The following is a 25,119-nucleotide window of genomic DNA, read 5'->3' on the forward strand; positions in this document are numbered from 1 at the left end:
TATCGGAATTTTCTTTTCGATAATTCTGTTATCTCGCATAATTTTCTGCCGAATTCATAGACAGCCACCAGCGTCCTGTAATGGATAACTAAATCATCGCTCGTATTTCGAAGATTTTTATGACTTTCCTCAAATCCCGCCATTCTCTAGGTATGCCCATAAATATTATTTCCTCGTCGGAAATTTAATTTTTCTTCGTACAGTACCAAAATCAGATTTAATTAAATTAGTAATCATCTAACGCATTTCGGATTTAGACCACATGTCCCGAATACGTAAAGGAGCTTATCTTTACCGAGTTCGAAGAAAACGGGAGCTTGTTCGCAATGTCTCTCAATTCAACTGCAAAGTTTACATTAATTTAAATGTACTTAAAGCAAAGAACGTGACCGCTAAATGCCACAACACACCAATCTCAAAGGATGCTAGTTAGGCAAATGGATACCTCGATTGGCCTCGAATATAAATCTTCACTAATTGTAAGAGAATTTCCCCAATTAGGGCCTGTGGGGCAAGAAGTAATTTGTTTCAATGCTCCTAATTTGAATCAGTCGCCTTATTCACGACGATCTGATTGGCATGAATAATGATGATTTGCCTTTTTAAAATCGTTTATCAATCGTGAAAGACTGCTTTGAGACCTCTTCATAATTATTTTGCTTCCCAATACGCTCTTGTGGTGTCGGAGGACTCGACTGGTCCAGTCCATTGCACGTGGGTGATATTTGTTTGTAAAATGACTGCCAAAATAAAAGTTTTCGACATAAAAGGAGCTGGAAATTCCATTGGAAATATGGTATTGCCTGCTTGCGTGCATTTCCCCTCGATTAAGCAAATGTGTTTCGCTTGTGGATTGAAATTACGTCTGTTATAAAGCGAATCGCACGGATCGGAGAGCAGGATCCAGAGGTACGGACGGCCTGTTTTAATTTATTCCGAATCATATGTTTTTAGTGGAAGGTAGGCTGGATTCTTCTCGTCTGTAAAAACCCGCTGTTTTCTATTAAATCGTGCGTACAATGTTCATTCGAATGGAGGTCATATTCGTCATAAATTACGACGGGTATAACGAACATCGATCCCCCAAGAGGACTAACAAAACATGCAAAATCAAACATAGGTTCCCTGGTGTGGGATCTCGCTTTCAACAACCAGACCATAAATTATCCTGAAAGTGTCTCTCGACACCCAGCGACAATATCTCGTCCTAATTCATAGTTCGCATTTGAACTGAACACAGAATCTCGCTTATCATAACATACATTGCCGTATCGTGGGATACAAAGACGCTTAAAATGCATGGAAGCTCCTACTTGATACGGCCGGGGATTTTGGGCAACTCATACGTGCGTGGGAACTGAATTAAATATGTATCTGATGGTACATTTTTTAATATGTAATTTTGAGGCAGCTACATAGAACTAATATTGAGTAACATTATGCTTTATATTCGCATCGCTGCAGAGATTTGCGAGCTCAAAATTCGAACATCTCCAGTATTAGTGTCGATATTTATTTCCAAATATCACAACCAGGGTATAGGAAAACTAGTTTTATTACAGGTGCCAAAACTACTCACCGAGTAAAAGTGAGGTTGCGAAATGTACATAATATATATCTGCATCAGCAATTACTCACCAGTATTTGGAAAGTTTGGAAGTTTTTAGAGACCCGTCCGACGAATGCGGTGCATTAACCAAAAAAAGCTTTTTTATAAATGAAATGATTTTATCGCACGTTCACTAACTTAGCGCATATCAACGCTCCAATACCACATGGATCCGCCTTGCATAGCTCAAGCCGATTGAGGCATAGTGGTAGTAGTTGCCCCCTCTCCCTTGACGTTACAAATTTGATGCACTGAAATAATAAAAGTCAGTTTTTGCAAATTTTAGCAATTTGCACGTGAAATGACACGGTAGTGTAATTGCTCTTCCAGAAATAAACATCGGTTTACTTGATCCACGATACTGTTAGTTAAATTGTATGCAAATAGCTCTTTTTTGTCAACAACTCTAGCCCACGTAAGTAATGTACCCCTTAGGAAATGCCGTGCCGAATTGTAAGCTACTGAAACAGGTTCTATCTATGCTTGTCAAATGAAAATATGCCTCGTGCCTGTACTCGTTAGGCATCTGAATAGAAGATTTATTTTCGCCGAAAAATAGTTTAAGAAATTTTCAGCGTTTACGCAGAAGTAGGTACAATGAATGTGAAGGAAAGTGATCAAATTATAAAATTGAAATTTGCAAACAAAACTGCATTGCGACCATTCGGAAAATGAAGAGTGAAATTGAACGTAAATAACCACAATTTACAGTTGAGACGAAACAAATTAAGCAAATAATGACATTTGATATTGAAATGTGAGTCAGCGTTAATGTATGAGACACAGGACAGAAAACGTACTCGTTTTTAGACAGAGTTACTGAAAAATAACTTTTTTGCATGTATCGGGCTTCCCTATCGGCGTTGAACTGCATTACTCTTCTCGATGATTTTATAAAGGAAATACTTGGAATTTAAGAAATTCTATTAACCCCAATGTTTAGCAGCATAGTACACTCCTGCGTTACGAAACATTCCACATTGTATCGGTGTCTCAAAGTAGGTCAAATATGTTTTGATAATCATCAAAGAAAAACGTCAAATAGTCGCTGAAATATCAGAGGCATATCTTGGATACGTTTATACAAGGTGATTCCGAATCGCGTGCAAATATTTTAAGAGAGCATTTTTGAAGTCAAAATAAGACTCTTCGTTCCCGTAAACCTTGAGTCCTAAAACTCGTACCCCTTTGGAGCTGGGGTCATAAAAAGTTGGGGAAAAAAATCAATTATGTTTAAATGGTGACCGCGGTTACACAACAAATTTTCATAAAATTTGTAAGTCCATGTGTTTTTACACGTTCTAAAAAATTTTTACTCCAAGGGGGAGGGGGGCTGACACATTGTATAGATCACATTTTATGCTTTCACCTCGAAACTCTAAGTTCAATTATTATGATATAGGCCATAAAAAAATAAAAAATTTTGATATCTTGCGTTTTCTTGATGCAACTAATTTTTCGCAAGAAAATCATTGTTGAACGAAAGGGCAGTATTGGCGGCCTGCGACCGCTGCGGCTCCTAATATTTCTGCATATTTTCTCCTGAAATAAGGTTCACATCATTTTTGGAAAAGAAAAATGAATGGAGCGCCAAAAGAACGAAAACTTGCTAATTTCGCAAAAGTTTACCGGCAACTGGGCACAATTTGACAGAATCAATTTTTTTCGTCCGATTTTCGATGACTTCACCTCCGAAGAGGTACATTTTAGGATACGAGTTTATAAGAAGAAACAGTCGTATTTCGACATCGAAAAAGTTCTCTTAAAATATTTGCACTCAAATTTTAATCACCTTGTGTGCTTGTCCGTTGTCACTTAGATGTTTGATGGTACATGGCAAAGGGCTTAATCAGCGTTCACGATTCACCACCTAGGGCGAGGTTAATATTACTTAAACGAGAAGCTTTACAACTTTGCTGCAAGTCCAACGTTGTGGTTTCCAACTCCCTTTGTTGAGTATGCTACTTTTAACCGTTTCAAACAATTTGTTTGGTTTCTACCCTCACAATACAGTTCAAACACTTATAGTAAAAAATTAACAGCCTCGAAATACTACCGTCAAGGTAAAACACACACATAGCAGCCATGTAGCACTGAAATGCCTTTTACACATAATTAAATTTACCCGGGCGAGTTAATTACTTCACCGTTTAATTAAAACTGTATCTGAAGTGCGCTCCGTTTAAGGAGTTTATAAAAGGGGAAACCTAAAATGGAAGGGAAACAAAGAACCAGGCTTTAAGGCTTTGATGCTATTATTTCATATTTGCATGGATTTTTACAATCACTCGACAACACACCTAAGCAATGAAAAAGCCTCTTATCGACACAAATTTTCTTAAGTTGGAACTATTCAATTTATTGAAGTTGCCGTAATGAGAGTTGTTATTTAGAAGCCTTTTTGTGAATAGCAGGTATTTCACGCCATCTGATTTACCCTGCTGATTTCCCTAACAACTGTGGAAACCCCAAAGAAAAAGAAGGAAATTTTACGTGCAATTTAACTTAATCCGTAATTTTTGCCGGATTTATGTCACGAGCAATTTGAAACTCAGTTTAAAGTGTTGAAGTACGAACAAGATAAGAACTAGCGTTAGCATATATTCAGCAGAATGGTTCGATGAAGTCTCTCAAATGTATAAATCAACCACTCGATTTCGTTTGAAGATAATATGGGTAATGTGACAAATTTTCTCGAGGATCTAATGTTAGTTCGAGGATTTATCATCTCGCGTTTTCATCGAGGACCTTCACCGTATTTACGGACAGGGCTTATAATAAAACTGAATATAAACCTTTACTTAGACAAAGTTACTCTTCTATCTTTGGAGATAAATTAGCTAGAGGAAAGTTTAGTTACATTGAAAACACTAACAGTTTCCAGTTTAAAGTTCTCAAAAGTTAAAGCTTAGATTTTAGAAGTTCTCTAGGGTCGAAAAACGGAGTTAATAGAAAAGTCGCTAATAAATTTAAGTTATTTTAGTATCTACTTACTTTGAATTACATGAAGAGATGCCCAACGTAACGTAGCATCTCATAATCTGATTAAAAAATGAAACCAAGTTCGAGGGCTGAGTTTCATTAGTGGTCGAGCGAAAGTGAATCATTTCATTTCGTTTTCTAGTTGCCGAGTTCTCTTAGAAGGGAGATGTCGCCCTAGGTTTGAGGAAATATATACAGGGTGTTTGGTTTACCGATACACATCCGAAAGAGGGTGGTAGGTAAGATGATTGTGAATGTATTTGACCATATATGTATACTATTATACAAAGTGTCACGCATTTTCAGATATTTTTCTGAATTTTACCAAATTCGCTGTTTACTTCCGTGTAAGTTACAATAAAATTTAATAGAACATTTGTTGCGACTCTATCGGATTTCGCATAAACTTGAATATGTATTTTATCGATATCAAACATGTAGCAGTATCTGCATGTGAAAAAAAAGTGATGCTTTAAAATTCCAAAAATGAATTTCTCTAATATCAAACCTTGATTTTGTAAGTAAATAAAGAGAAAGATGGAAATGGAAGAGTCGTTCAAATATTTTTAAAAACTCCTTTGGCCATTGCTCTTTCGAATGATGTATCGAAAGGCGCAGACTTGATGCTCCATAAGGTATTTTATTAAAAAAGAAACAAAAAATCAGAAAAAGTGCAAAGGGCAATTTAACAAATTGAATAAAAACTTAATAAGTAATTATTATTTATGTAAATTATACTATTTACTTATAACTAATTATTATTCTCAAAATGGGAACCACCGTTTCTGATACAACATCGACATCTTCGTCTTTATCTCTGTGGTGGTTACTCCTAGCCTAATTTCAGCCTTCATTAAATTTGCTGCCCCATTAATTCTTTGAACGAAATGGTCTCGATCATGAATTTCCTCATTGTATACCAGTTCTTTCATTCGTCCACAGATATGATAGTCAACTGGGACGAGATCTAGAGATCTGGCAGGCCATAATATCGGTCCATTTCGTCTTATCCATCTTTCACGAAATTGATAATTTAAAAACTTTTTTATTGTTCCCTGATAATGGGCCGAACATCTATCATTTTGAAATATGATGTTCAATGGTTAAAAAAGTTTTAAAAGTTATTTGAACGACTCTTCCATTTGCATCTTTCTCTTTATTTACTTTCAAAGTCAACATTTGATATTAGAGAAATTCATATTTGGAATTTTAAAGCATTACATTTTTTTTTCACATGCAGATACTGCTACATGTTTGATATCGATAAAATACATATTCAAGTTTATGCGAAATCCGATAGAGTCGCAACAAATGTTCTATTAAATTTTGTTGTAACTAACACAGAAGTAACCAGCGAATTTGGTAAAATTCGGAAAAATGGCGATATCTGGAAATGCGTGACACTTTGTATAATAGTATATATGGTCAAATACGTTCACAATCATCTTACCTACCACCCTTTTTCGGATATGTATCGGTAAACAAAACACTCTGTATACATCATGAGACCGTTTGTTAATTACATATTGCTCCGGACTACATTTTTGTAATGTCCATAAAGTAATCAAATCCCATTTCCTCATGTAAACGAAATTTTGATTAAGTATTGACAATCAACGATGTAGATAATGATGTTAGTTTCTACATATTCGCCATATGAAAACTGCCTGATTTCTCACTCTTACTCGGTGTTTGGGCGGAAAGTACACGTATGAATTTGCTTCCTACGAGGAAACGTATGAGATTTTCGTCTAGGTGGAAGGTCAAGAAGATTTGCATAAAATGGTATAAAATGCATTTATCTTCTTCAAGATTGCATCTTTTTGCGCCTTTCGTAGATCGAAAATTGATGCCACGTTGAAGTGATATGGAAAGCTGTAAATACGAGAAGCGTAATAACGTACAAATTTGAAGAAAATGCATTTATATATTTTTTACATTAATTTTTAAGACGTTTCGCAATTTTTTACCTAGACGATTTATTAGCGTAAATGTAGAAGCGCCAAAGCCACATTTGCCGAGTTTCATTTAATTTAATTCCATTAGAATGGAGGCTCACACGGGTCCACACTTTTTACATACGGAATTTCACGTTGCGTGTTTAAAAAAAATAATGCACTGCACTTGTGGCTTTCGAGTATTTATGACAAGACTCGGCATGTTTTATTTTATTGTTTCCTCCTCGTTTCACGTAACAATTTTCAGAACTCACCCTCTTTAATGAAAGGGGGTGAAATAGAATTGTGTCCACTTGGTCTCGCGAAGCGCTGCTTATAATGTCTCATGCGATTCAATCATCATAATTATGATTGAATCGCATGCAACAATCGCAACGACCTCGAGTATAGAAAAACGATCAACGGATTATTTGAAAAAATGGCGGGAGAATGAGCTTTTAATAACTTAATTTTGGACTTTTTCAATAAGTCGACCTTCTTTTTTAAAAATAATTTTATGTTCGATGCATATGTTATTATTAACAGAATAACAGAATAACGAGGGGAGTAACTTGTACAGACATATATTTGCAAATGAATGGGTTTCACTCGGTACAGTGACAAATATGAAAGAAAAAGTTTAAGAAAAATGAAATTTCTTTCTTCTTTTAAATCCCTAAACCTTTCCGAAAACACGAAAACTAATAAATCTATTACCGAAGTGCTGTTGTGTAGCAACCTCTGCGTCAACAACCCATCTATGAGAATAACCAGTTTTTCAACAAAAGCATCATGTTGAAGCCTCGGTGAAATCGCAGTAATGCCTCGTGAATTATTGCCTGAAATTATAGATTGTGAATGTTGCTGTGAACGATACAAACATTTTTCTTATATTTAACACTTCTTCAAGAGATTAAACAGTTTCGCTATAATCGATTTTTTCAGTATCAAAATCTCTCTGTTTGCCTTTTGACTGGAAGAATTTAAGAAAGCGGGGTTGTTGCTGAAGAAAACATTCAAGGATTTATTATAAAAATACGGTTTATAAATAAGAATGTTTTCACAGACGTGGGATTTGGAGGAAATGGCTATCAGATATGCATGGAGCGATTTTAAGAAAATCTCGTCTCACTGGGGCTTATAGATATTGATTTTGGGTGTTTCTATTTGACAGATGAGTTGAGTTTGAATTAAAACAATATTTATTTCGCAGCCTGCAAAAATGCATAATTCCAAACCGTTGAATTTTTTTATTGCAAATGTGTATATAATTTTGTATGTGTTCATTTTTACATCGATTTTTAGGATATTTACTTATTAAACGAAACTTGTATTAATATGAATTTTACTATTCTTTATCAATGCACATGTTCCTAACGAACGATAGCAATATGGTGCACAATTCAATAATATCAATTTGTTATGTTTTTTGTTTAATATGAAAAGCATTTTTATTGGAAAAAATTTTATTTACCCAAAAATATGTATCCATTCTATAATTGTATTTCATATTCTATTCCAGAGATTAAATTAAAAATTGATCGTTTTTAATTCAACTCTCGACTGCAAGTAAATACATTTGAAATAAGTAGTAGTTACGTATTTATGTAACCAGCTGTAAAAGATACTTATACTTATTTTTGGAAAGGAGGAGATTTTTGTCATTTTTGCTCTGTTCAAGGAAATGCGAATGGAACAAAATTATATTATTCCACGTGCTTGCTGGACCGTTCCGATTCCGTTCTAGACACGCGTTGAAATCAGCGCCTTGAGACGAGTTAAAACAATTTTAAAGAGAGACAAACATAAAAAAACACTATTTTACTTGTTAATTGCACAATAGCGTGACTTGTAGCACATAATCATTTACCTTTTACTAAACAATAACAACATTTCATACAGGGCGATTCAACCTCGAATCGAAATAAAATCCGATTCATCCTCTTATATTATTTGATATAAATATCCTACATTAGCAATTATTTATAAATTGTCCTGCATTTGCCCAATTTATTGTTTTATGTCCGAACTATAACGTATTTAAGGTTGGTCACGTGATGAGGAAGTGATGCTTTACAGCAACATAAATCGTGAGTAGCAACCGAAATGTCGAGAGCCACATTTTCCCTTATTTATTGGATTGTCTAGATGGGTCTCCAGCAAAAAAAAGGGGTTTGGATTTGTTAAATAACTTTTATCTTAGAGGCCGGTCTCCAAATTGCTCCATTTAGGGATGGCCGAATACCTATAAAACCGGATTCGGCTTTTTATCGGTTTCGAGAATATTGTTTTGCAGAGTGGTTTAAAATTGTTTTACTTTTAATATTGTTATCCGAATGTTCTCCAATTTAAACGCGAAATTGCTATAGTTACGAACAGGTTAATCAGTATAGAGTTGGGCAATTAGCATCCAAGCTAGATAATATTTGTCCCGGGGGAAGTGCATCTAGACCGGCTAATTAGAATTGTCCAACTTGTTTAATTTAAGCAAGTTAATGACCTGGGGAACTCTACGAAATTCGAATCACTCAGAAACCCCTAAATACTAATCATGTGTCCCCAATTTGCATTTCCCGACATTATCTAAACAGGTATGAAGGGTCATTGTTGCCCTTTAACATAACAGACCGTCTGGCGGGTTGAAGCCTTAGTTTTAGCTAAAATAATAACATAATTATTTCCGGGGAATACCTAAAAGCAATTTAGAGCCAGTACCAACCCCGAGTAATTTTGCCTCGGCTCAATAATTTAATAATTTTGTAGAGCTTGCTCAACCCTTGCTTTGATTGCCGGCCTTTTAAAGTAAATATAATTTAAAACCGACCTTTAGCTCAGGTTTAATAAATGTTGTGATTAAGGAGGCTTGGAATTTTCCTGTGGTAAACAATAGGTAAGCATAAAAGATTTATAAAGAGCAGACTTATTAATATTAGCGAAAATTCTCTGCAATAAGAGCGGTTGTTCTTGTTTATTAGCTCCCTTATTAGAAAGCAATTAAAACGCTAATAAGTAGTAAGTAAAATAACAAAATGGAAATTGAAACCAAACTCATTTTATCTGCTTTCGCAACATTTCATTCAATTGTACAATAAGTACTCCATTTAATTTCACCGAAGGTATTTCTTGAGGCTCCGCTTTTTTGAGTTTGAATATACAATTTTGATACTTCATTAAAGAGAAAATGTCGTGGTCGTCCCACGCATGAAAAAATGTCCCATACGCATTGCGCGTTTTCGGTTCATCAGAAGGTTGAAAAGACTGTATGAAACAGCAATGTACCTTTGTCGTTTTTTCGCGCCACCCGGTATAGGTGTTTCAGACTTACGCACTTCGTAAGTTTATGGAATTTGACTAGCTCAATTTTCAAAGAAAAAAAGACCATCTAAGGCCACAGCCACATGAATAGATGAGTGATGTGCAAAACTATGGTTAAAGCCCTTTTCTCTGTCGTTTCAAAATAATATTCACCTCACCGACGCATATACTATGACATCTTATATCCCATATTTTATAAACTCACCTTATGGTGCTCGAGAGTAAACTGTTCAATCGAGTGGAATAAATCAGGTACGTTTGGGTCTCGTTAATTGAGGATGTATATTACCAGTCAGCTGATAGATTAGATTTTTTTTTTTTTAATTAAAATGACCCCCTTATCTCCCATATGTAGAGCGAACTCAATTTCCACTCGGCATCGGAATTGCGAAAGCTTAATTTTCTGTAACACCGACCTGCGAAGTTTTTGCCTTCCCGTTTATATTTCTCCACTTATATTAACTTTGAAAAATTTTCATTTAACTCCAACCCATTACCATTTCAATCCACGCATTGCATCCCCTTTTGGACACGGTTGTCGGTTAAGCTCAATATTTTGAATTGGTGCAAAGGAGTCGAAGCAAAGTTTCGATTGAGTTATAACATGACTAAAGAATAAAATACAGTCTTAATGGGTTTCGTGCTAGTCGTTTATTGCTATTTACAGATATTTTGTGTATGTATGTGTAGTCAGTTGCGTTTTTATCATTAAAATAAATTAAAGTTTCATTGTGAGTGCTTCCCCGCATGTGTAATTGCTCCACATAATTTTACAGTACAAGTAGTGTTGTATTTCTCATCCATTTGGTCAATATCTATTTTCCGAGTTCGCATGTATAGTTATTATTTATATTGTTTAGAGCCAACACTGAAATTAATCGACTTTCATAAAGCTATTATATCTAGCAATTTGAAACTCCCAGGCTATGATTACTGGAAGTTTACGAGCAATAAATATTCCGGGAATATACCAAATAAAGTTTATAGCGAATCGTTCTAATTCCGTTTAATTGATTTTGAAAGAGGATGCGTAAATAACGTGTTAAGCAATTTATCAACCTAGGTCGCACAGCAGCTGTAGCCGTTCCGTAATTGGCTTGGGTTGTAAACTGTTCTTCTGTGGGTGGCCCTAAATGATTAATTCATTACCAAGAAATCTATCTACGTTTTAGACGGTTCACGATGGTTTGAATTCTGCATTAAAATGGTCTTAATGTGCATTTTAATTAAAACAGTCAAGACTGCAACAAAATTCCAGGCTAATTAACTAAAAGGCATTATAAGCTGCCCAACTCTGGAACAATCATCGCTATAGAGACCAAGAGATGGAGGCGCTTTTATTGCCACAGAAGTGGGACACAGCTATTATGGTAGCGGTTTTGTTTCTCATGGTTTTGAGTCTGGGATATTATATTTTGAATAATGCATTGCAGCAGCTTCTGTCGTGGTTTAGTCGCTTGCATGATTAGAGTATTTTTTTACATAGAAACCTGTTGATAGGATATAATCGTGTGTGTAAATATTACGGAAGTCTGCATGTATGACATGACGGTGATCTACGGTTATTACAATGTTATCAGCTTCAAAGCACCGATACAAGCAAAGACGATGACGAAGCGAATTTAAACACATTTAGATTTGAAAATTATATAATTTTCCTAAAGTTTCACGCGCCTCGCAGCCACCCTTTCCTGAATACGGAATTAACAAAGATACGGGAATTTAAAGTTTCAGGTTGTCTTCCGTTTCTTCTTCGCAGCTCTACCAGTTTTTGAAATCTTCAGTTCCAATTGGGGGCACCTCTCATAAAACTGCACCTCTACTAGCCCCCAAGGCCAACCCGAAAATATACCGGATGATATATTTTTTAGGAGTTTACAATTAGCACCCCGATGTTTGTTAATGTGCGTTTTTCGAATAATGTGTATCTACAAAGCGGCCTTAATTTGCAATTTTCCGTTACCCTCTGAAAGGGCGTTCCCTGTGTACGGGGGTGTCGTCGGGAATTATCTCGAATGTCCACTAATTTTAGAAGAAAAACTCAATGCTGATTTAAATTGTTTGCTAAAAAATTGATCAAGTTCCCACATGTTACATAGATATAAATTCTTGCAACTCATGACATACCGGAGGACAAGGATTGGTGTTTCCGTTGACGTGAATGGAAGGCAATTTGTATTAGGGGATATAATGGGAATTTATAACTTTATTATACGTACAATTTACATCTCAACCAGGTAGAATGTCCTGTTAAAAAAAATATTCAGAAGCGATTTATTGGATGACTGTGATACTTGTATGGAGCACTACTTTTCTGAAAGAAATGGCTAAAATTTCGAATTTTTAGCGTGTACACCGAAGTGCAAAATAAAAAAATTATAAAATGGAAATTTGCAAGCAAACCTGCGTTGCGGCCATTTCGTTGATGCAGCCGGTCGTTACGGATAGATAGTAACTGGTAGTTACGAAATATAGCTCATAATATGAGGCAAATGAGCATATGGGGAAAATGCATAAAGAAAACTGACCGATTGTTTTCGGAGAAATTGACTAAATGTGAGTATGGTTTGTACAAGGTATCCAGTTTTCGACACTTTTGCAGGATACCTCCGTTATTATTGCAGTACCAGGGTTGGCCTTTTCGCAAATCTTGGTCACTTTTTCGTAAAACAAACCTAAAAAATAATAATATACCTTATGATTTGGCATGACTACGTGTGTTTTTAATTATTTCATTAATAGACGCTACAATAAGAAGAAATAACCTTTTACTATTTACATTTTAAATAGTTTAAAAAGTTGAGAATCAAACAAGCAGGTATGTTTAGGACATATGTCAATAATAATGCATTTTCAATAAATAGTATCACTTCTTGCTGGCTACAGCCTCTTTAAGAAAATTTAAATTCGATACTTAGATATGAAACAAAGTGTCAACTATTGTATATTTCCGGAAAGCTCTTAGTGAGTTGAATTTTATTACCAATTGACATATAGGGCGTCCCATTTGAGAAATCTCATATTTGGTAATTTTCTCAAAAATGGGGAGGCCCGGGAAAAAACTGAGTACGTCACGAGACTCTGCATAAAACAAAATGTGTACGATTCCGCTTTTACCTAGTCGATAACTTTTAATATACCTGAATCACAAGAAGTCTCTGAAAATGTGCAATTTTCAGTTTTGTCCTGAATTTCAAAAACCGAAGGGGCAATGATAAATCTGTTTGCAGCATTGTTTGTTTTACGAAAAAATTGCACAGGTTTGCGAAAGCCCCAACTCTCGAACTGTAATAACAACGGAGATACCCCGCAAAAGTGTCGAAAACTGGACACCCATACATAAACAATTTTTATTCCTACCGAATTGTTGTTTGAAGGATTCGTATTATTATTTTGGAGGTAACTTCTTTATCGAATTACAATCGAATATCAAAGGTAACAGTGCTGACACTAAAATGAAAGTAGCTATCAAGTGCACTCCAAACGGTAAAGAGCAGCGGTCCCAAGTTTCATCCATAAATTAAGGGGCTTTGGATCACTTTGCCGGGTAGGTATTAAATTCTAGATGGATTAATAACGTTTTTGTTCTCATCGATCGGCATAAATAGTCCCTGAACCTCCATACCTATTAATACAGGAACAGCACAATAATTAATAACTTTAGAGACAAATATAGGGGTGTGTTTCACAGATTGTTTCACACCATGCGATTATTTATTGCTCAGTTTGGACCCGACTCTAAAATTTATCGAGTTTTATATAGAGAATGCACATGGTTACCCAAACTCTGAAGTTGCGGTTGCTTAGAGTTTATGAGCAATAAATATTCTGTGAGCATCGTTAAGAGTGATGTTGGATATTTGTGGGAAACAATAAATTAAACTTCTTGACCCGTGATTAATTACATCACTTCTTCGAGTATGGTTTCAATAGCTTTAGAGTCACTAACATGGAGAGTAATTTTTCTGAAATGCGCTCATAGTTCTAGACGTTTCCCACACAGCTCCGTTCATTATTCTTCTAATGTCTAATGACCGATCACCGTGACACGTCCTGTATATTTCTTAAAAATAACAAAAAGGCCCTTCTTGCGGGATATTAATCAACTTCAACCACAATATTATCCCAGCTCGGTAACCCATATTTTCTAAAACGCTTTAACTACATTTGTAGAAGAATAATAGCGTCGCACATGGAGGGAACACAGCAAAGTAATATTTATTTTAAAGCGCTTAGTGGGATGACAATGACATACTATCTTACTTTGAAACTACCTTCGTAGTATCGGGTACAAGTTTCTGCAGAACTGCATAATATGCAAAGTAATTTTGTTTCCGTAACTTTAATTAATTGCTATATAATTTTCTAGGGGGTGGATAACAGGTGAAATTTCATGTTAGTTTAATTGCAATCATGCACAGAATTTTACATATTAAATTTCTACTCTTAAAATTTGAACAGCAACAACTGGAACTAACTGTTTCGCTCTCAAGCGCTATCGCCTTAAGTTCTTGGACTTTGTGTGTTGTTGAATTCTGATTTGTCGGATTTTGATTATACTACGTGTCATCGAAAAGATAACACCCCGTAAAAATGGCTTTATTTAAATAATTTTTGGTACGTATGTTTCTCACGCTAAAACAAATACTTCATTAAGAAATTGCACAAATTTAATTGTAAAAAACGAAAAAAAAATTATAATTTGTGGGTCCTTCGCGGTGTCTTATACATTTCTGTTCACGTTTAGGCGTGAATCTAATGAGGTGATAGGTGTCCTTTTTGGGGACCTCATTCCGGGCTCACTGGACAGCATGACATAGCACCGTTACGATTTGTGGAGAAATGGGATAAATTATACAACCTTCAACCTACAATGTTCCGTATATGTTCAATTGGGGAAAGATCTGGTGATCGGAGTGGCCAACGTAGTAAATCGATTGGATTTTGTTGAAAGAAGTCCATAGTCACTCTAGCTACATGTGGTCGTACATTGTCTTGCTGGAAAACTAGATTAACAAAAGTTTCCAGATAAGGCACGAAATGAGGTTTCAGGGGTTCTTGGATGTGTCGTTGGGCTGTCATACTGCCTCTAATGAAAAGTAAAAGTGACTTACCAACATATGAAATAACACCCCAAACCTCCAACAGCCTGATGGACATGCTTTTTTATTTTAAACCGATGATCTTGTCTTTCACTTCGTCTTCTTACTCTTGTCCGTCCGTCATGAATACCCAAACCGAATCTGAATTCGTCACTAAACCCAATACTATCCTATTCCAAATTCCAACGTATTCGTTCTCTGCACCACTGCAGTCAATTTTGACGAAGTTGAGAAGTAATACAAGGTAGATATGATAGGAAACCAATCCAAAACTTTTTATCCGACGATAAATAGTTCGAGTCCCAATGGGCCTTCCGTTCTTGGCAAATCACAGATCCATCAGCGTTCTGGTCAACACGAACCTATCTCTTAAGGCCATAATTCGAAGGCGGCGCTTTTGGGATTCTGTAGTTCTTTGGGATCGCGCAGTATCTCTCCGTTTGCCTGTTTAATCTTCTTGGAACCATACCTGACAACATCTCACCATAGTGGGTACACTACAGTTCAATCTAGTGGCGATTTCCCTGAATGACCGACCAGCCTCTCGTAGACCCATCATTCGACCTCTCTGAAACTCGCTCAGTTGATTAAAATTTCGCTGCATTCTGCGCCTGGGCATATTTGATAATCGATAAGCACTTTCTGAGCACACAATACACCAATAAATGATATTTTGCAGTTATATTGTTGATGTTTTATTGAAATTTTTAGAGTAAAAAAAAATTCCTGATAACTCGTAAATGCATTGATAAATATGGCTGAAAATTTCATCGTTTTTTGTTTCTATATATAAATATGCATACCAAAAATTATTTAAGTATTACTATTTTTACGGGGCGTTTTTGTTTCTACGTCACGCAGTATGCATAACCTGTGAGATGAAGTTAATTCCTAACGCATCGTCCACAACTATGGTGGACATTATTAATGTAAGGAACTCATGGATGGCGAGATTTTCCACGTTTCCGGTAATAAATTTGTGTTCCGTAATATGAAATTTGGCGAATGCGCTGGTTTTTACAAGTTTTTTACACGTAGATGACGTATACAAGTACCTCTGCGAACAAACTGGTCGAGAAAATGCAAGCCCGCCTTTATGCAAAGATATTGCTAAAGTTAATCTGAACAATGACGTATTATGTAGGTCTAGTAGTCGAAGCTCTAGTTTAATGTTGTGTAAATATCCAGACCTGAACGTAAACAATATTCCTCCATATATCCTTAAACAACGGACCTAATCCGGAATTGTTTGGCCAAGCGTCTGGAATGTAAATTTGTGGCGTACAATTTCATATTAGAGGGATTTTCTTAAGTAATTTGAATTTCGCAAAACCCGGGGCCATTACCTTAATTTACACAAGACGGACAACTCCACTAGCCGCCTTGCATTATCATATGCAAACTGTATAACAAAGTACGGTTTACATTTTCATCCTCGGCCCTTTAGCAGACCGAGACTGATTAGCAAGAAAGAGTTAGGGGCTTGAATTTCGTACATAAATTACTAAGGCTTAGATCACTTTACGAGGCAACTAGGCTAGCATGGCTTAATCTTTGGCAAATGAGTTTATGAGCTGGAAAAGTGCTATAATAGTTGCCGAGATTTTATTACGAGCATTTCGTTTTTTCTTTTATTTTAACCAATATTTCACTACCCTATATTTTCTTCCAATTTTTTAGCATTTAGATTTTTTCTCTTCACCATTCGTCCTCAGCCAGTGAACAAGAACACCCTTCCCCGCGTGCCCAGCATGACAAATATTATTTTGCTCTTCGTATTTTTTAGATGGCGCCCATCACCACAATTAGTTTTTCCTCCTAAATTTTCCCTCCTAACCTGAAATAATGTACGTAATTTTACCGTGATTATAAATACATAACCAATTTCAACAACGTCCGATTTGCGAATTAAATTTTGGACTTTACCCGTGGCGCGTGGGTTAGAATAGCTTACCTCGGTAATCCTCAGTTTATCCAATAAACTAACTTTGTCGCTAACGTGTTACACGTACGTTATGAGCCTTGTTTTACAGTTGAGATGATGAGAGCTTTCTCGTGAATATCACCAAAAATGTCCTCCCTTAAAACGGCATTCAGAGATTAACATCCGGAAAATAAATTCCATATGGAGTAAGCTTTCCTTCCAGGTAGCAAATTTTGTATTTCCGCCAAGATGGGCGTTACGGCGAAAAAGATAAATGCGGTCGTTGGTAAGGGATCGCCCTTACAGGGATATGGAAGCCGTGCGGAAAATGTGTTATGCATTTTTACTTTTCCAGATCGAGTTGAATTTGATGACGGATATAGAGGTGGAATAAAACGTTTATCCCTTACCTTCAGTAATATACGTTTTTGAGGAATATACGCAATTCCAGAAATTTGCAGACAGTATAGGTAGTTGGAAAATAGAATAGTCTGCTCTCATCAAAGCCGAAAGCATTCCTAAGTATTGCATAATCTCCCTGCTCCAAATTGTCTATTTAAACCCAATGAAAATAATAACTCTGTATGCTACAGTAGCGGCAAAACCACAACAAACAAATTCCTCTAGAATAACGAGGCATCTCAGATTCAGTCGTAGAACAAATGACAAGGGAGTATATTAAGCGAGAAATCGAGGGCAAAGATAAACATACCAAAAATGTCTGGGGAACCGGAGGTAATTCATATTCCATGTTTCTGAATATATTGCCCACACTTTGCTGCTGTCTGTAATTCTAATTAAATATCCCTACAAATGAGATTAAACTGTCGCGTAAAATGCCCTTTTTCGACCCTTCGCATTTGTACTTGTTTTTGGGATTTGTCTAAATGACATAATTCATTTTTTCCGCCATACTTTTCATTAATTGAGGAGAGGACTCCGAGAAGTTTGCAAAATTTACATGCCTAAGTAGTATATACATATATGGATCGTTGTACCTACCATTTGTAAAAGTCTCCATGATATAAGGAATATGTCTTACAGTTCGACACCTTTAATATCGAAATTTCTTTCGTTTCAGGCATTTGGAGCTTGAAAAATGTGGATTTGGATATCGAACCAAAGGTGGTGGAGTACGGGAAAGAAAGTACGTTGCGCTGCAGCTATGATTTAGAAGATCAGACACTTTATACGGTCAAATGGTATAGGGGTCAGTATGAATTTTATCGCTACACGCCCAACGAATCTCCCTGTACCAAGATATTTCATGTTGAAGGACTGAATGTCGACGTAAGTATACATATTCCTTTAGGTAACTTACTAAATTGAAGTAATATATACTAGGGGCAAGAGGTAACGGTTTATTCTAGTATTTCCATTGGCATAACGTGTACTTCCTAACTTTCTGAAACAAATCAATTCACTTTTTCCACAATCGGGCGGAAATCGCACCTTTGCGCTTCCAACAGAAAGCGCCAAATATTGATTTTAGAAGTGCTTTTACTTTTTAATTTTATCAATTCTTCAGCACCAGCTGCAAAATTAACGGCTGGTGTGTTGGACATTCGGTTCTTTCCAACGAATAATTAATTTGCGTCTTAATTAATATGTGTTTTCATTCATTTATGTCTAAATAATTAAATTCCATATTGTTTTGAGATGGGCAAACGTGCCTATGGAAGTTAGTTTGGTCTTTCGACAGAAAGAACGAAAATTACCAACAAAATTGGAACTAGATGAATTGTAAGTTGTGGCACGTTTTGGGTTTGTAAGCTCGCGGGTCTGGATAGAAGTACGGAGTTCTTTGACTTATTTCGAAAGACTCCCAGCTCGTCTACTAGGCTCAGAAGAAACATTAAATTACTACCAAGTATTGTTCCCCAAACTTTTAAAATTCCTGTTTTTTCGATGAAATGCCGAGTATATTAATATTCGATTAATTCATGCTTATGGCAGATGGGCGTCTAATTTTTTTTAGCTCTAAGAAAATTCTGGAAATTTATTAATACTCAGTCTATAACAACAATATATGGACTACATCAAGTGCAAAAAAGTATAATAAGTAATATAATTAAAGGATTTGGAATGCTCTTAGTTTTTCGAACCGTAATCTTTCGGCATTTAATTAGGATATTTCCAACTCTTTTCAACATGAAGGTCCAACTGAAAATATTAGGCTACAATAGAAGCGACTTCCCGACAATCAATTAATCTGCTCCCCTATCAGTTTGGTTAGGTGAGAAAAGGATCTGAAGAAAATATTCATTCTCTATTTGGCTTAAAAATAACTAAAAATCCAATACCATCGCGTAGAATTCTTACATACATGTGCCCAGCATTGGGTTGTCCTGAGATATTGATTTTTGTATTTAACAAATTAACGTCTTGCTTACCACAACATCTGATGGCAACTTAACCAGTCATGACAAAAGTTTTCTATTTTAATTAAGTTCGGAGGAATAATCTAAATTAAAATGCTATCATGCTTGAATGAATGCTGCCTTCAAGAGATAATAAATAAACATGACTGCGTTCAACCTCAGTGGATATTTTCATCTTTTTCATTTCCGTAGAATTATGAAGTAAAATGTATCTACGCCGACAAATACCAATTCCATGTGAGCTAGTGTCGTTAATATGAACACAACAGATCATTTATTGAAACCGCGTTAATTACTGTATGTATTTTGTGTAAGTTATAATTAAAGTTTCTACCAACTCAAAATTTCCTTAACTATATTCGCAACTTTATAATTAGTTTAAGTTGAGTCAAAAAGTGCAGAAGTTCTAGTTGAGGCCTTAAGTTTTCTCAAATGAACAAAGACATAACTGCTACATGGAAATAATAAATTGTTCTTAGACTTTCGTTTTAATTTGAAAATGTTTACTGTTTGTTCCTTAACCAATTTGTACAATAAGCTAAGCCAGCGGAGCTCTCCTAGGTGAGTTTTAATTTAATCACAGACGAGGAATCGTGCAGCCGCGATGACAACGTAATTATTGGTGTAGGTACCTCCAGTGGGTTCTAGCAAAATGATGAATTTACATTAAATTTACATTTAACGGTGTCGTGATTTGAAAATTGAGGAAATTAAATGGCATTTAGCCTCAGTTCTAAAATGGATTGTAAATTTGAACTCGATACACCAATGGTTTCAAATCAAATTCAAATCTTGAGCATCGAGCTTCCCTGACATGTAATAAACCAATAGAGGTGTATCTCTGCCCCAGGTCCCAGATGAGAAGGTGGGGAACGGGATATTAAAATGTCCTAGCCCAATTTGGAAACGCCCCTTTCGTTAATGGAAATTGTAAATTCAATTTGAGGTTAGTGACGGGTTACACATGAAGAGCATTGAGTGAGATTTCCATAATTGATAATCTCCTTGATAAAGTAATTTCTGAATTAACGCCGCAGGGATATTTTCGCTCGAGTTGCTGACCATATTACTTAACAGCATATAATATGAAATTTTAGGAGTGCGCCAAGGCGGATAAAATAAATTCGAATTTCGAAGGGCCTGCAGACATAGAATATACCACACACAACTGGTCAAACTTATGAAATGAAATCCATAATTTCAGCCAAAACACGTTATCGATTATACAGGGTGTTTGGTTCACCGATACATATCCGAAAGGGGGTGGTAGGTGCGATGATTTGGAATGTATTGAACCATATATACTATTATACAAAGTGTTACGCATTTCGAGATATCGTCATTTTTCCAAATTTTACCATTTTCGCTGTTTACTTCCATATAAGTTAAAATAAAAATTTAGCTGAATGTTCGATCTGGCTCTACCTTTTTTCACATAAACTTGAATATGTATTTTATTGATATCAAACATCTAATGAAGTCTACATATTAAAAAAAAAATAATGTAGCCTTTTAAAGTTCGAAAAAGAAATTTCTTAAATATCAAACCTTGACTTTGTAAGCGAATACAAGAAAAGGTGCAAATGAAAGAGACGTTCAAATATCTCTAAAAACTTATTGAACTAATGCTCTTTCGAATGATATATTGAAAGACTCAGATTTAATGTCGCATAAGATATTTAATTTAAAAAAAATTAAAAATGCGGATATGGCGATTTAACAATATGAATAAAAATTAATTAGTAATTATTATTTATACATTAATTATACTATTTATTTAAGATTAATTATTATGCTCGAAATGAGATCCACCATTTCTGATACAACATCGGCATCTTCGTCGCATCTCTGTGGTGGTTACTCCTAGCTTCATTTCAACCTTCATGACTTTTGCTGCCCTATTAATTTTTTGAATGAGATGGTCTCGATCGTGAATTTCTTCATTGTATACCAGTTCCTTCATTCTTCCCCAGATATGATAATCTACTGGGGTCAGATCCGGAGATCTAGCAGGCCATAATATTGGTATATGAAAGATTTCCTCAAAGAAGAGTACCTAACGTAAAAGTATTCGCTAATACATATCGTAGAATGAGTGAAACTGGGAATTTATATCATCAAGATCCTAGACCGAATAACCAAAAATATCACGCTGAGGTGGACGTACAAATTTTTAATACGTTTGAAGCAGAGCCCACTACAAGCGTTAGGAAAGTAGCTGAACAACTCAACGTATCTACGTGGAAGGTGTGGTCAGTTCTACACTCTGAGAAATTGCACCCTTTTCATTACACACCCGTGCAAGGACTTGAGGAGGGAGATCCAATCCGAAGAACACATTTCTGTCGATTTATCTTACATGCGGATATTGAAGATGGAAGATTTCTTCGCAGGATTTTATGGACGGATGAATCTAAATTTTCCCGTGAAGGAGTTACCAACTTTCATAATTTGCATTATTGGGCTGAAGAAAATCCGCATATGAAAAAAGAAACTTCGTTTCAACATAAATTTAGTGTGAACGTATGGGCTGGTATAATAGGCAGGCTTTTGATTGGCCCATATTTTTTGCCAGACAATTTAAATGGCGAAAATTACCTAGAATTTTTAAGAAATCATTTACCAGATATTTTGGACGATATACCTTTAGATGTAAGAACGGAAATCATATTTCAAAACGATGGATGTCCTGCCCATTATCGGAAAACAATAAGGGAGTTTTTAAATAATCAGTTTCCCGAAAGATGGATAGGGCGAAACGGACCAATATTATGGCCTGCTAGATCTCCGGATCTGACCCCAGTAGATTATCATATCTGGGGAAGAATGAAGGAACTGGTATACAATGAAGAAATTCACGATCGAGACCATCTCATTCAAAAAATTAATAGGGCAGCAAAAGTCATGAAGGTTGAAATGAAGCTAGGAGTAACCACCACAGAGATGCGACGAAGATGCCGATGTTGTATCAGAAATGGTGGATCTCATTTCGAGCATAATAATTAATCTTAAATAAATAGTATAATTAATGTATAAATAATAATTACTAATTAATTTTTATTCATATTGTTAAATCGCCATATCCGCATTTTTAATTTTTTTTAAATTAAATATCTTATGCGACATTAAATCTGAGTCTTTCAATATATCATTCGAAAGAGCATTAGTTCAATAAGTTTTTAGAGATATTTGAACGTCTCTTTCATTTGCACCTTTTCTTGTATTCGCTTACAAAGTCAAGGTTTGATATTTAAGAAATTTCTTTTTCGAACTTTAAAAGGCTACATTATTTTTTTTTTAATATGTAGACTTCATTAGATGTTTGATATCAATAAAATACATATTCAAGTTTATGTGAAAAAAGGTAGAGCCAGATCGAACATTCAGCTAAATTTTTATTTTAACTTATATGGAAGTAAACAGCGAAAATGGTAAAATTTGGAAAAATGACGATATCTCGAAATGCGTAACACTTTGTATAATAGTATATATGGTTCAATACATTCCAAATCATCGCACCTACCACCCCCTTTCGGATATGTATCGGTGAACCAAACACCCTGTATAAAGAATATTGCGTTTCAATTAAGAAATAGTACCATTGTTATTACATCAATAAATTTAGTCCTAATGACGATAGAATTGCTACTTCAAAGTATACAAAATACCTCAGAGCTCGAAGCCCCTAATAATTAAGCGATACATCATTGAAAGCTCGGAATTATCGAAATAGCTGGCGAATTGACAATTAATTTGTAAATTTCAGGAGAGCGAATCCAATGAACACCAAGTGGTCCTGCGAAACATCGGTTTCAATTTATCTGGGAATTTCAGCTGTGAAGTAACCACAGACGCACCCTACTTCTCCGCCATTATCGCAATTAAAGATATGGTGGTTGTTGGTAAGTAAATTTTGGTGGAGATGTAAAATAAACATAAATATTTTGATCATCTGAAAACTTACGATTTTGCCCTAGCCCGATAAGCAAAAATGAACAATCACAGGAGAGCTAAATCACAGCAATTTTCTAAAAATTAAGTGTTTTTTTTTTAATTTAATGACAACTAAAGTGCCAGTTTTCAATCCTCTTGGTGCAGTCAAAGACGGTTGATTTTTGATTCACTAGAGCTCTAATTGGCGAATTTGGGCATCATACCAGCACCCACTGGGTGTGCCAATACGGTCCACTTTTCGACTGTTCCCCTCTTATTATGGCATTCGGTAACATGCCAAACAGACACAAACACCTTTCGCCGCCCATGTGGCATTTCGACTAGTGCAGGTGCCCGAATTCGCCATAACATTATTAGCTATCGAAATGCCTTTCGGAAATATCAAATAAATGAATGGAACAAATATCTCGCGAGCAGATTTTACTCGCTCGAAAAATGTGTGCTTAAGTGGGCAGAAATTGAAATTTCGTTCGTATTCGGGAAAAATATTACAAAGGGCAGAAAGCTTAGGAAAATCGCAGGCAGTTTATTATGAAAGTAGGATCGTTAGTAGACAGAATATGATTTCCATGACGGAGTATTTCAAATCCAAGAATATTGCACCATAAAAGGTTGGCAAGTGTTAAAAAGCGCTTTTGATATGTTCGGGAGAAATACGACAATGGATTTTCAGCGTTCGATTTTTCAGTTATGTGGAGCGTTTCAACATGCGTTTGTCGGAAACAATTTTGGCATTGGTGTGATTTCAGGGATATGAAATCGTGAATTATTAGTTCACTTCATTTTTGTACACTCTAGGAATAGATGGAATGTGAGAAAATGGGGAGATCAGTCCAAAGGCACGACTCGTGTTTGCGATAATGTTCTATGACGAGAGGAAGATACTTTTAGAGACGATTGTAACATAACTAATTCTCTGCAAAATACCCTTACAAGCAAAGACCGATTTTTAATGGCTTTAGATATAATTAGTTGTTTTTTTGAATTGAATTAAATGTTTTTATTATTTTTTAATTATGTCACATGTTGACTAAAGTTGCCGACCATAGGAGGGCTATAGTGCAAAGTTAGACCAAGGAATCCACGCCGTCCAAGTGCCTAGTCTTCCAAGACTGGAAGACCAACATCGGCTGCTTCTTTCTTTCCGAACCAAAAAACAAAAATCTTTCTGCTATGGACTGCAGAGGTTGTAATCAGTTTCGTTGAACGTTAGATTCAATTAATAAGTAATTCATTTCCAATATCCTGCGAAATTGCCGACCCTAGAAACAAGGAGTAACTGGCTGCATCCCGTCCGTTATCCCTTCGCCTCTGACTCATTATCTGATATTTGTGCTGCCCTGTTCTATTCATTAATATTAGATTCTTAACCGTTCTCAACCAGACTAATTAATTAATCTCTGTCACGCACTCCTCCATTTTTTCATTATTCCAGCATTTAATTGGATTCGGCAATACATTTCTTCTTGCATATTATATTTATTAATTCCGTTTGCATTTCCTAATTATTTACTCCTGTAATAAACCCATTGTTTGCCTCTTCGTTGTTTCCATCTTATCCACTGAACCCTGGGCTTTCTCCACTGTCCAAAATTGCGGCTTATAGCGGTCCCTTTGACGCTTAATACAAAGGATGGCACCCGAGATTTACAGGAATCGTAGAATTAATCCAGGTGCATTATGCCACCTGAGCCTTTACCGTAAAAAGGATGTCAGAATTATCTCCGAACTATGATCTGTTATCAAATCCTCATCAAATCGTATGATTATAAATGAGTTTTATTTAATTTTACTAATCTGAATTAACCCGAACTGATAAAGGGACGAAAACTTGACGTGTATTTTACCATTTGATTGGGTTCAATTTCCACATTGTTTGAGTTCCGAAGTACGGAGAGACTTCACTCGAAAGAGA

At 35.7% G+C, this 25,119-nt stretch overlaps 2 protein-coding genes across 3 annotated transcripts in view; both read left to right on the top strand.

Annotated features, from left to right (window-relative positions):
• Positions 1 to 25,119, top strand: part of LOC136339273 (uncharacterized) — a 70,437-nt gene that overhangs the window by 27,181 nt on the left and 18,137 nt on the right. For both annotated transcript variants that reach the window (XM_066282389.1, XM_066282388.1), the window contains exons 2-3: positions 17,951 to 18,159; positions 23,017 to 23,152. In XM_066282389.1, the coding sequence (XP_066138486.1) occupies positions 17,951 to 18,159; positions 23,017 to 23,152 (345 nt within the window). The remainder of the gene's footprint in view (positions 1 to 17,950; positions 18,160 to 23,016; positions 23,153 to 25,119) is intronic.
• LOC136339295 (uncharacterized) lies at positions 21,169 to 22,331 on the top strand. The gene is made up of 2 exons (XM_066282420.1): positions 21,169 to 21,180; positions 21,261 to 22,331. The coding sequence occupies exons 1-2, from the start codon at positions 21,169 to 21,171 to the stop codon at positions 22,254 to 22,256; spliced, it is 1,008 nt and encodes a 335-aa protein (XP_066138517.1). The 3' UTR covers positions 22,257 to 22,331.

This window comes from Euwallacea fornicatus, chromosome 5, assembly GCF_040115645.1.
Source record: "Euwallacea fornicatus isolate EFF26 chromosome 5, ASM4011564v1, whole genome shotgun sequence".
Lineage (NCBI taxonomy): Eukaryota > Metazoa > Arthropoda > Insecta > Coleoptera > Curculionidae > Euwallacea > Euwallacea fornicatus.